The 12,527-nt window shown below is 47.1% G+C and overlaps 1 protein-coding gene across 1 annotated transcript in view; it reads right to left on the reverse strand.

Moving 5' to 3' along the window:
* Positions 1 to 12,527, reverse strand: part of WWC1 (WW and C2 domain containing 1) — a 223,179-nt gene that overhangs the window by 89,377 nt on the left and 121,275 nt on the right. The window contains exons 3-4 of the mRNA XM_033927312.1: positions 7,003 to 7,206; positions 1,940 to 2,016 (exon numbers count right to left, since the gene is read on the reverse strand). Of these exons, the coding sequence (XP_033783203.1) occupies positions 1,940 to 2,016; positions 7,003 to 7,206 (281 nt within the window). The remainder of the gene's footprint in view (positions 1 to 1,939; positions 2,017 to 7,002; positions 7,207 to 12,527) is intronic.

Below are 12,527 nucleotides of genomic sequence, written 5' to 3' on the forward strand. Positions count from 1 at the left end.
CCCCCAGCGATCACGGCAGGAGGGCACCCAACCCCTCATGTAGACCCCCCCAACGGCCCTCCCGACAATCGCAGCAGAAGGGTACCCAACCCCTCCTGCCGGTCCTCCCAATGGCCTCCCCTAAGATCGCCGGCAGGAGGGTACCCAACCCCTCCTGCTGGACCCCCCCCAACGAACCCTCCCACCCCGGAACCCCCTTAGTCTTACTTTTCAAGTTGGACCGGCCAGCTCCTCGCTCGTCTGGCCAGCAGGCCTGCCTCCGTCCAAATGAGGCGGGCCCGCCCCCCCCCCCCCCTCCCCGGCCTCCCAATGGCCTCCCCTAAGATCGCCGGCAGGAGGGTACCCAACCCCTCCTGCTGGACCCCCCCCCAACGAACCCTCCCACCCCGGAACCCCCTTAGTCTTACTTTTCAAGTTGGACCGGACAGCTCCGCTCGTCTGGCCAGCAGGCCTGCCTCCGTCCAAATGAGGCGGGCCCGCCCCTACCCTGCCCAACCCACAGGATCCTAGGGCCTGATTGGTCTAGGCACCTAAAGCCACTCCCGCTATAGGAGGGGCCTTAGGTGCTTGGGCCAATCAGGCCCTAGGATCCTGTGGGTTAGGCAGGGGAGGGGAGGGGCGGGCCCGCCTCATTTGGACGGAGGCAGGCCTGCTGGCCAGACGAGCGAGGAGCTGTCCGGTCCAACTTGAAAAGTAAGACTAAGGGGGTTCCGGGGTGGGAGGGTTCGTTGGGGGGGGTCCAGCAGGAGGGGTTGGGTACCCTCCTGCCGGCGATCTTAGGGGAGGCCATTGGGAGGCAGGGGAGGGGAGGGGAGGGGCGGGCCCGCCTCATTTGGACGGAGGCAGGCCTGCTGGCCAGACGAGCGAGGAGCTGTCCGGTCCAACTTGAAAAGTAAGACTAAGGGGGTTCCGGGGTGGGAGGGTTCGTTGGGGGGGGGGTCCAGCAGGAGGGGTTGGGTACCCTCCTGCCGGCGATCTTAGGGGAGGCCATTGGGAGGCAGGGGAGGGGAGGGGCGGGCCCGCCTCATTTGGACGGAGGCAGGCCTGCTGGCCAGACGAGCGAGGAGCGGTGAAACACAGGTAAATAGCGGTTCCTAGAAGGGGGTACATTGGCCCGCGGGGACAAACCTGTTCACCGTTTCCGCGGTCGGTGAATGGCCTTGTCCCCGTCACCGCAGCGACTGCTAGTTTTCTTCCCCGTTTTCGGCGGTGACCCGCGGCTTAAATGCGGTGGCCGCGGGTAAACCGTCACCGTGTCATTCTCTAGTCGGCATTCCCTTCTGAGCTCCTTGTAATGCATTTGCATAGGGATCTCAGTGGCTACTACTCTGATTGGTAAAAGCCCCCAAGAACCCTTTTGAGCATCGAAGGCTGAACTGCCTTGCAAGTAAGGCTGGCTACAACCAGAAGTCGAGACATTTCACCATGTCATTTTCCCACAAAGCTACTGAAATAATATGGCAATAAATTCCATTGTTTTTATGCATGGGGGAGGGTCAGAAATGGGAGCCTGGCTTAAGAAGTCACATTGCAATAGTCGAATTGCTACCTCTGTGGAGTTTCACTAAATCTCAAAACAGGAAAGACAAGGATAACAAAAAAAGACCATTGCAAACAAAGAAAGTGCAACCAACAGCAGGAATGATGGAAGACAATGCCAGTGATGTCCACAAAGTTCTTTATTCAGAAGGTTCTTAATGGCTCGACGTGTTTCAGCATAAATAGCCTGTCTCAGGAGTCTATGTCTAAAGCACTAAAGAGAAAAAAGTGGACCACCTGTATATCAGAGCCCAGTATTAAAGTTTAAAATATGCCTGATACACCACTAGCATTGTTGTCTTCCATCACCCTCACTGTTCATTTCATTAAACCTCACCATGATATCTTAGAATATTATAAACTTGAGAAAAAAAGTAAACCGCTCCGGAGGTCTCCTTACCCTGGATTTTGTGGTTGCAATTTCTGCCTTCAGAATGTCAGGGTCGTACTTGGAGCTAGACGAGGAGCCAGACACCACTGGAAGACAGGAGGTCAGAGTGAGCTGGATGTGATACATGTCAAACAAGGAGGCCCATTGCATGGAGGGTGATTTTCTAACAGGTTGCAAAGGTTGGAAGTTCAAGCCTGCTTAGAAAAGTCTAAGCCTGTTAGAAAATCTCCTGTGTGTCTTTACAAAATCGCAGAATACTTACATACTGTACATTTAAACCTGTTCTGAAGTAGGCCTGGACTATGTCCCCAAGCCCACCTACATGTGAGACATGTAAAACAGGTCCCTTGTTGCAAACATGTGTACCGTACTCTTTCACACATAGCCTGTGAAGTAATTGTATAAGAGACACTTTACTCATGTGATGCACATTGGGAAGAATAACCTGAATCACAGTTACCAGATGCTAGGGTCCACCTTGGGGGTTAGTGCCCAAGAAAAGGATCTGGGTATCATTGTAGACAATACGATGAAACCTTCCACCCAATGTGTGGCGGCGGCCAAAAAAGCAAACAGGATGCTGGGAATTATTTAAAAAAGGGATGGTTAACAAGACTGAGAATGTCATAATGCCCCTGTATCACTCCATGGTGCGACCTCATTTGGAGTATTGCGTTCAATTCTGGTCTTCTTATCTCAAGAAAGATTTAGTGGTGCTAAAAAAGGTTCAGAGAAGAGCGACCAAGATGATAAAGGGGGTGGAACTCCTCTCGTATGAAGAAAGACTAAAACAGTTAGGGCTCTTCAGCTTGGAAAAGAGACGGCTGAGGGGAGATATGATTGAAGTCTACAAAATCCTGAGTGGAGTAGAACGGGTACAAGTGGATCGATTTTTCACTCAGTCAAAAATTACAAAGACTAGGGGACACTCGATGAAGGGAAATACTTTTAAAACCAATAGGAGGATTTTTTTTTTTCACTCAGAGAATAGTTAAGCTCTGGAACGCATTGCCAGAGGATGTGGTAAGAGTGGATAACGTAGCTGGTTTTAAGAAAGGTTTGGGCAAGTTCCTGGAGGAAAAGTTCATAGTCTGTTATTGAGAAAGACATGGAGGAAGCCACTGCTTGCCCTGGATCGGTAGCATGGAATTTTGCTATTCCTTGAGTTTTGGCCAGGTACTAGTGACCTGGATTGGCCACCATGAGAACGGGTTACTGGGCTTGATGGACCATTGGTCTGACCCGGTAAAGCTATTTTTATGTTCTAAAACAAAGCATATGTGAGGGAAAATGTTTGTTTTTTAAAAAATTAACACTATATAAGTTCCTTGTAAGGACCGACTAGATGCAAACAAAAACTTTTCTGTGTGAGCAGAGGATGTACTTGACATGAGCGACAAAATTTCTGTTACATTGGTTATCTAATAATAATAATAACTATGTTTTTCTATCCCGCAGTACCATAACAAGTTCTAAGCGTTCACAATAAAGAGACAACTGACAACCAGTGAAGTACAAGCAGCAAAAGGTACAAAGGAAAATTATGAGGTAACAAATTTGTCAAAAAGATAGGTCTTTACCGATTTCCTAAAAGATTGATAGAGAGAAACCTCTGAAATTGTATTCATTTTACCAGCTTGAAATGAGAATCTCTTATAGAGGCAAGATTTCAGTGTGGGAAATGCAAATAGATGAGAGCTACATTTAGTGGTATGGGTATACTGTACATTTAAGAAGTATTGAAAAATTAACTGCCTTAAAATAATGCCCACGTTAGGCTTTTTTTTTTTTTTTTTATTGCTGGCCAAGGCGGTATTAGCGCTGATGCTCAGAGGAATTCTATGAGTGTCAGAGCTAATACCGCCGTGGCCGGCAATAAAAAAGTCTAATACAGCTTTATAAAAGGGAGGAGGGAAGTTATTTTTTAATCAAAATTTTATTTCTCCTCACAATTTCTCTGGGCTTGAGGAGAACTGAGTGTGGATGAGGGAGACAGAGAAGAGGGGTAACAGGTCAATACCGAGATGCTAAGCTTAAGGGAGAGATTGAAGAGACAAGAACGATGTGTCTTATCAGTGGCATAGCGAGAGTGCAAAGCGCCCTCCCCCTCCCCTGGCTCTGCATCCCCGCTCCTTCCCTGCCCCCCCTGCTGTGCGTGTGCAGCGACCAACTTCAACGTGCTCTTTGTGACCACGGCCACTCCCTATATACAGCGCCTTGAAGTGGTGTCTGTGGGAACAGACACGGTTGTGAAGAGCGCATGGACGGCAGTGAACAACTAGAGCAGGGGTAGGCAATTCCGGTCCTCGAGAACCAGAGCCAGGTCAGGTTTTCAGGATATCCACAATAAATATGCATGAGATAGATTTGCATCTCAAGGAGGCAGTGCATGCAAATCCATCTCATACATATTCATTGTGGAGATCCTGAAAACCTGACCTGGCTCTGGCTCTCGAGGACCGGAATTGCCTACCCCTGAACTAGAGAAATAGAAGGGATGGGGCGTGTGTGCGGCGGAGAGGAGGGCTGCCAGTTCCCCCACTGTGATGGCATCATTTAGCATCTATTGCTAGTAATTCTTCTGGACTGTATTTTAAATTAGGCATCGTGCATAAACAAAACATGCAGATGACTTATGGCTTATGGACTGTGAATCTGGTAGACGCCAGACAGTTGGATCAGCGGTTGCGGGGTCACCCCGGGCCGTGGTTCCAAGCGAAGTAAGGATCTTTTCATTCCCTGTGCACTGTGGTTGATTTCGTGCCCAGTTAATAATGATGTTTTTGCCAGTGAACATACATGCAGCTTAGGGATCGGTGTTATTCTAAAGCCATTTGAGGCTTTTCCTCCACTTTTTTTAATTAAAGGGTTATCGTGGTAACACAGCCCACCTCTGGCGAGTAATATTTGTATTGAATTGTAATTTTTTTTTGTTACTCTAAATTTCTTGAGAGATGTTTAAATATCTACATGGCGTAAATGCGCATGAGTCGATCCTTCATTTGAAAGGAAGCTTTGGAATGAGAGGGCATAGGATGAAGTTAAGAGATTATAGGCTCAGGAATAATCTGAGGAAATACTATTTTACTGAAAGGGTGGTAGATGCGTGGAATTGTCTCCCGGAAGAAGTGGTGGAGACAGAGACTGAATTCAAAAGGGCCTGGGATAGGCACGTGGGATCAGAGGGAAAGGAAGAGATAATGGTTACTGCAGATGGGCAGACTGGATGGGCCATTTGACCTTTATCTGCCGTCATGTTTCGTACCTCTGTAACGTTCCAGGTGAGAGAAGCAACTCCAACCTGCTGCTCGTGCCAGCGTTGGCTCTTCATCTGATGACACTTTCTGGACCCACACCTAGGAAGTGACATTAGAGGAAGAGCCGACACTGATGCAAGCAACTGGCTGGGGTTGCTTCTCACGCCTGGAACGTTCCAGATATACAGGGGAAGGGAACAAAGAACACTATAATGTTTTGCAGAGTCTGAGGAGCCCTGGGATAAGCCCAGCAGATCCCTCCATTGCAAAAAAGTAGAAAAATAGAAGAGAAAAACTGGAGCTTACTGGATCACAACCAACATATTAATTGGGTCCTATCCTCTTATCTGTCATCATATTCCTTGTTTCTCTGTAAGGGACAACGTGGTTTCAAAAGCTCAAATACTTCACCATCTTCAGAAGATTCTTACCTCGATCTGATATATGAGCTCCACAGGAATTTTAAAAAGCCAGTGTGGAAGAAAACATGATATTTCCCTTTAAATACAGATGCTGTTCTTCAGGTGATATGAACTACTACTTAGAGACTGACGAGGGTCTGACAGCAGGGCAGGTGTGTACCAAGGACAGGGCAGCTCAGAGGCAGGAACCTGGAGTGGAGCACTCTCCTTCCTCCAGGCAATAGGGGTGCTGGACTGGTTGCAGGGTTGCAGCCTGCAGGCCCCACCCCCTCTAACGTCAACTTCATGTTCCAGGGCAGGGGACTGGTGGAGCCGATGGCCACAGCCCTGCAACCGCCCCACAATGCCTGGAGGAGGGGGAGTGCTTCACCCCAGGTTCCCGTCCCGCCAGGTATGCCACTCCAGCACTGCGCGGCTGGCATCTGCAAAAAGCAGTAGATCCTAAGTACAAACCCACAGTTCAAAAGAAATGGATTGCTGCAGAATAAAGGCGTCAAACCAAATACTGAGCCTGAAGAGAGTCTCTACTGATTTGAATGGACTAAGCACATTCACTTGAAGGAAGGGTTGGTTTATTTTCCTTCTCGTGCACCTCTGATGCAGCCTGTGCAAAACATGGCCAAGTTGGGCTTTTTTGGTTTGACCCTTCTACATTTGGCACCAATGAACTTCTTATGAACTGCTGTTGGGTTCTGCACTTGTGATCTGCCACTGCTCCCAGTCTAATGGGGGCTTGAGTCGGACAACCCGAGTTGGTCCTGTGTCTGCCGCTGAAATGGTGGCCTGGCCCAAGCCACTTTAGCACCCACTTAGACTATAGCTCTTGCATTACAACAGTCTAGTCATAATGACCTTCAGGCTGGAATTTTAATTCATATTTTTAAAATCCATTTCCCAGTATAATTACAAAGAGGACACACACGAGTCACAACTGCTTCATTAAGCAAGAAATAATTACCACAGGTTTACCGACACTTTCCCTATTCTACACAGTCTGTCTCAGGGACACTGCTGCTGTTCCCACGATGCAGATTAATAGTGAAGTCTACAGATATCTGTGAAAACCAGGTACTGATGTGCACAACTTTACACAGCTGTTACGATAACTAATGGCCTAGCTCAGGGTTCACAGCCCTTTCCACATGTGCCACACCGCACCACTCCACTCTAATGCTGGCCCTGTAGAAGTTTTGAAAATTTGTAGATGAGGGAACGGTTTGCTGTGTGGAAGGCTTGACAGAAGCCCTCCAGGCCCCTTCCCTGATGTAGCTGATGAAAAGACTACAAGAGATAAAGTGGTGAGGGCAGCACAGTGATACTGCAGGCAGTAGCTGTGTTTGAGCCCTGCGAGTATGCGCTCCTCAGTTCCTGGAATGAAGTTACTGGTACTCACAGCTCGTCTGAGAGCCCAACTTGTGTTTCCAGACATCGTGCAGCTGCTGATACTCCTGCTGGGCCAACTGCAGCCTCTGCTGCTTCACCTCAAAGATCTCCTTCTGAGCCACCAGGGCCTCCTGTGCCAGTACCAGGTAGTCTTTCAGCATGCGCTCCTGTTGCTGCCGCCATAGCACTCGAGGGTCCTCAATCTGTGTGGTCTCTGGAAGAGAGTTCATGAAAGTCAAGGCCATTCACCCTAAAGGAGGCACCCTCCCTCTGTCCTGAAAAAAACATTCACAGAATCTTAGGAAGAGGACTGAGAACACCTGAAGAGGTTACCCAATCTACTGTTTTTTAAGCTATTCCTGGATTGTCCCCTAGCTAGACTGGTTATGAGGATATCTTCAATGACTATCTGCATGCAATGGAGTAGGGCAGTGCTGGCCTCCGCTAATCCTAAGTATAGCCCCTTGACCCTTTCTCCAGTGCTCACACTCTCTTTACCTTCTCCTCAGCCTTGCTGCGGGCATACCTTCAAAACTGTAGTTTTCTTTAATATCTGTAGCACAGCTCTTGGTGAGTTTGAGCTATGTCTTACCCAAAATTCTAGTCCATTCTCAGAAGGCTCTAGACTCACTGAGAGCTGTGTGGTGCTGGAAAAAACAGAATAGCTGTTGAAAACCAGCCTCCAGAGAAAGTATTGGGGGAGATTAAAAACTGGAGGGGGAGGAAGCCAGTTTCAAGGGGTGGAGACAGATATGGTAGAGGTTGACAGAATGTCTTGCCACTTTGCCCAGTGATGGTCTTGGCTCACACTGTAGGGTTTTTGTTTTTTTGGTTTTTGCCCTGCTTGAAAAATACTGGAGAAGGGGATTCTCTAGGATTAGCTGAAGAAACATTGATCAAGTCCATTTCTCACTCAGTCTAGACATTTCCATAACCTATGGCAGGGCTGCCCAAGTCTGGTCCTCGAGATCTACTGGCAGGCCAGGTTTTCAGGATATCCACTGCCTTCTTGGTTTGCAAATCTCTCTCATGCATGTTCATTGTGGATATCCTGAAAACCTGGCCTGCCAGTAGATCTCAAGGACAGGACTTGGGCAACCCTGACCTATGGTAATGCAGAGTAACATCTTGATGCGCAGGTCCCCTTCAATTCTGGCCAATTCTTCTGTATGTTTATATTTATTATGAATTTGTTATAATGTTGAGAAAAAGACCTCAGAAAACATCGAGTCAGACTAACTGTTGTCTGTTCTCAAATTGGCTTGACTTTCAATTAGAGGTCTGCACGGGAACGGGGATTGCTGGAATCCTGCAGGTCCGTGGAACTCCCTAAGGGATTTCCCCAGGTCTATAGGTCTCCTGCAGGGATGGAATACAGGTTCCCTAGGCCAGGAAAGATAATTAGTACAAGATAGACTTAAGCAGAAACTGGGACCAAGATGATGGAAAACCAAAATGTCCCACCAGCTATAGCAAGGGAGATGTTCATTTTAAGGGGGGCTAAGCTCAAAGGGGGAGGCCCAGCCTCCTCTCATGGTTATGCCACCAATTGTGTTTAGTACAAATGAAGTACTTGCTGAGTTTGTGTTGGGGTTTCTAGGTCAGTTTTCGCACATTTTTCTTATGCAACCATTGTCCTGAAAGTCTTTCTCTCAATTCTGCTTTAAATGATTTTGATGCTGTATTGTTTGATTCTTTACGCATTGCTGCATTAAAAACCATTTGTAGATCTTGGAAGGACCTCTCACAAGTTACCTATGCCAGATGGTGGAACCAGATTTATTTGCTCTACATAAATGAGCTTAAAATCCAACTCTTATTTCTTTTAACAAGAAATGGTCGCCCCTAAAGTCACATGACCTAACGTCTATTCTAATTCTTTCCGGTGTTGTATGCATCTCTTATTGTTGGTTTAAATAAACTAAGACTTAAAAAAAAAATTGGAACTGCTTTTTATGGGGACAAGTAACTTTTATGGGGGGGGAAGAGGGGGACAGAGGAGATTCCTTGCAGAGACAGGCAGGGATGGAGGTATTCCTTGCGGGGACTGAGGGGATTCTGGCGGGGATGGGCGGGATTTCTGTCCCCGCGCAACTCTCTACTTTCAATCTAAAAAGAACTTAACTTCGTCCCAACGAGACCCATATTTGACTCCACTTTAGTGGTAAAGACCATGTTCAGACTGCTGCTCACTTTCATTGACTAGCTACAGTTTTGTAGTGTCACAAATTGTTGCACTAGTCACTGCTTCTCAAATTCAGCACCAGATATAAGAACAAACAATTCATTAAAACAATTTAAACAGTTTAGAGGTTTTTTAGACCAGTGATTGAAACTTGAGCCGGTTGGAGAACAGACAACAGTTAGTCTAGCACAGGGGTTTCTGAGGTCTTTTCCTCCACGTTATTGAATGTACTGGTAATCAGATCTTCCACTGAGCTGTCGATCTGAATTTGCTAGATCTAAACACATCTAAAAATCTATACAATATTTTAGAAAAGGAACACCATTAATTGTTAGAAAATAAAACAACCCTTCACACCAAGAACTTTACAACAGTCTAAATACATCTAAATGCATACTAAATGCATGCATGGAGGCAATCCAACCAGTCAAGCCACTTAACAGGCCACCAAAATCCAGATTAAATAGCGAAAGATCAGATAAACTGGGCCTCTTCTCCCTCGAGCAGAGGAGATTTAGAGGGGACATGATCGAAACATTCAAGGTACTGAAGGGAATAGACTTAGTAGATAAGGACAGGTTGTTCACCCTGGAGAACGAGGGAGAACAAGAGGGCACTCTTAAAATTGAAAGGGGATAGATTCCGTAGAAATGTAAGGAAGTTCTTCTTTACCCACAGAGTGGTAGAAAACTGGAACACTCTCTGTTGAGGTTAGATATATCTCACCTGCAGTGCATGTAAATTCGTTCCCACCCCTCTACAGGGTTGCCTCACCCTATCATGGTGTCTCCAGGAGTTAGGAGAGGATAGGATGGAAAAACTACAAATAGTTATGCACCTCCAGCTTGGCTGAAAAGATGGTATTTTTGTACCTGCCTCGAAAACCAGACCCATAAGGTTGGAGGATGGTATTGTGATATAAAGTAAATATCAAAGCAAAAATCTGGGCCACTCTATACCTATCTAGATTCAAGGCGACTTACAAATCAAGAAGTTTACATTACATTTATGAGTTACAACATTGAAATATAAACTAAGTAGTTACCAGAGGTAAGAGATGTAGAAATCCAGGGGTGGGCAACTCCGGTCCTCAAGGGCCGGAATCCAGTTGAGTTTTCAGGATTTCCCCAATGAATATGCATTGAAAGCAGTCCATGCAAATAGATCTCATGCATATTCATTGGGGAAATCCTGAAAACCCGACTGGATTACGGCCCTTGAAGACCGGAGTTGCCCACTCTTGTAGTAATTATTCAATAGAGAGGAACATTACTACTACTTAACACTTATATAGCGCTGGAAGGCATACGCAGTACTGTATATTTTGACATTTATAGACGGTCCCTGCTTGGAAGAGTTTACAATCAAACATTAGAATTACAGCCATCTGAAGTACAATATACATGAGTTAGATACAAGTAGATTAGTGCGATTATGTTATGTAGAGTTTGGGGAAGGAGTTTTTGTGGTTCCTTGAAGGGAGGAGCTCGAGGTGCCTGAGCCAATCAGGGCCTTAGGCCACTCCCCGTGCATCACATGATGCACCGGGATGGGGCCTAAGGTCGCATTGCGTCGCCGGAGTCCGGAGAAGGAGGGACTAAGCATCCCTCCTGCTTCAAACTTTTAAAGGTAAGGGAGAGGGGAGGGGCCGTCATTGTCCAGGTCCGGGGGCAGGAGAGAGTGGGCCTACCTCCTGTCGTTTGTTTGTTGGGGGTCTGGGGAAGGAAGGAAAGGAGAGGGCATTGATGGCAGGAGGGATTGGGCATCCCTCCTGCCATATATTTAAGCTTGCACTGCGCAGGTGTTTGGTAGTGGCGGGGGGGGGGGGGGGGGGTGGTGTCCAGCCGGCTAAGGGGGGCAGAGGGACCGGGCATCCCTCCTGCCACCCGCGCGGGTGTTTGGCAGGGCGGCAGAGAGCAGGCTACTTTTTGAGAGCAGGACAGTCGGAAAGGACATAAGCAACTAGTCTCAGCAGTCGCTTCTGGTTTTTTGGTTGGCCAGCCCAGTCGGTGTTCCTTCTTCTCTTTAGAGAATCGCTGCCTTCCTACTTTGCATGCCATTTCTCCTCATTTGCATGCGCGAATCAGGTGCAGATCAGATCGAAAGGTTAGTGAATCGGGTCGGGGTCGCAAACTGGTCGGGACACGATCGGTAAGGCTAGGAAATCTAGCCCTAAGTGACTTGCCCAGGATCACAAGGAGCAGCGTGGGTTTCAACTAGTGCTGCCCGATTCAGGGAAAATATTTTCAATTCGATTTGGCCTATTGAATCAATTTCTCAATTCAATTCGATTCAATTTGCTTTTCCTGCTCAATCAGGCATTTTTTTCAAATATTCTGGCAGGTTTATTTTTAGCCTCTTCACACCCCGCCCGCCCCCCCCCCCCTTGCCCTCTCTAACCCCATGCCGACGCTGTGGTGTAAACAAAATAAACAAAAAAGACTTTTCCTCTCTCTGTTAAATCCTAGCTCACGCTCGCTGACTAACACCAGCTCTGGCAGGATACACATTTCAAATCTGACATATTGTAATTACAAAATAGAAAATAAAAAATTATTTTTCTACCTTTTGTTGTTTCATCATTTTATTATTCAAATCATGTTGGTCCCAGGCTCTGGCTTTTGTTTGCTCATCAGGGTCTCCTGCCCATTTGATATTTTCTTCTTTCTCTGTGTTCACCATCCATTTTCCATTGCCTTCCACTGCCATATCCAACATTTCTGTTTCTTTCCCACTGTCTACCATCTTTCTCTCTCTGTTTGTGCTTCTCTATTCTCCTCCATGCATCTCTCCCTTCCTTCCCTCTATTATCATGTGCAACATTTCTTTCTCCTCATGCACCATCTCTCCCTGCCTTCTACCCTATGTCCAACATTTCTCCCTCTCTTCTCCATGCATGCCTCCCTCCCCTCCACCATATGCAAGATTTCTCCCTCTCACCCTGTTCTACCTCTTTGTTGCATCCATCTCTTTCTCTCCTCCACCCCATGTCCAAAAATTCTTCCTCTCTCTTCTCTCCCCCCTCCATCTGCAGCAGCCTTCCATTTCTCCTATCCCCCTGTGCAGCACTTCCTGACCAAACCCCCCCCCCCTCCTCCATGAGGCCTGACATACCTCCGGGCCTCCTAAAGCAGTGACAGTGGCCATCTGTTATAAGAAGCTCTGTGAACAGGCTGCTCACAACCTGCCCACCAGGGCTTCCCTCTGCTGCGTCATCAGTGACATCATCAGAAATGCGGAAGAGGGAAGGCCCCAGTGGAGCAGGCCACGAGTAGCCTGTTCAAAGCTCTAAGTTTAAGTTTATTAGGATTTTATATACCGCCTATCAAGGTTTTCTAAGCGGTTTTACA

The sequence above is a fragment of the Geotrypetes seraphini genome, chromosome 18 (genome assembly GCF_902459505.1).
Source record: "Geotrypetes seraphini chromosome 18, aGeoSer1.1, whole genome shotgun sequence".
NCBI classification, from domain to species: Eukaryota; Metazoa; Chordata; class Amphibia; order Gymnophiona; family Dermophiidae; genus Geotrypetes; species Geotrypetes seraphini.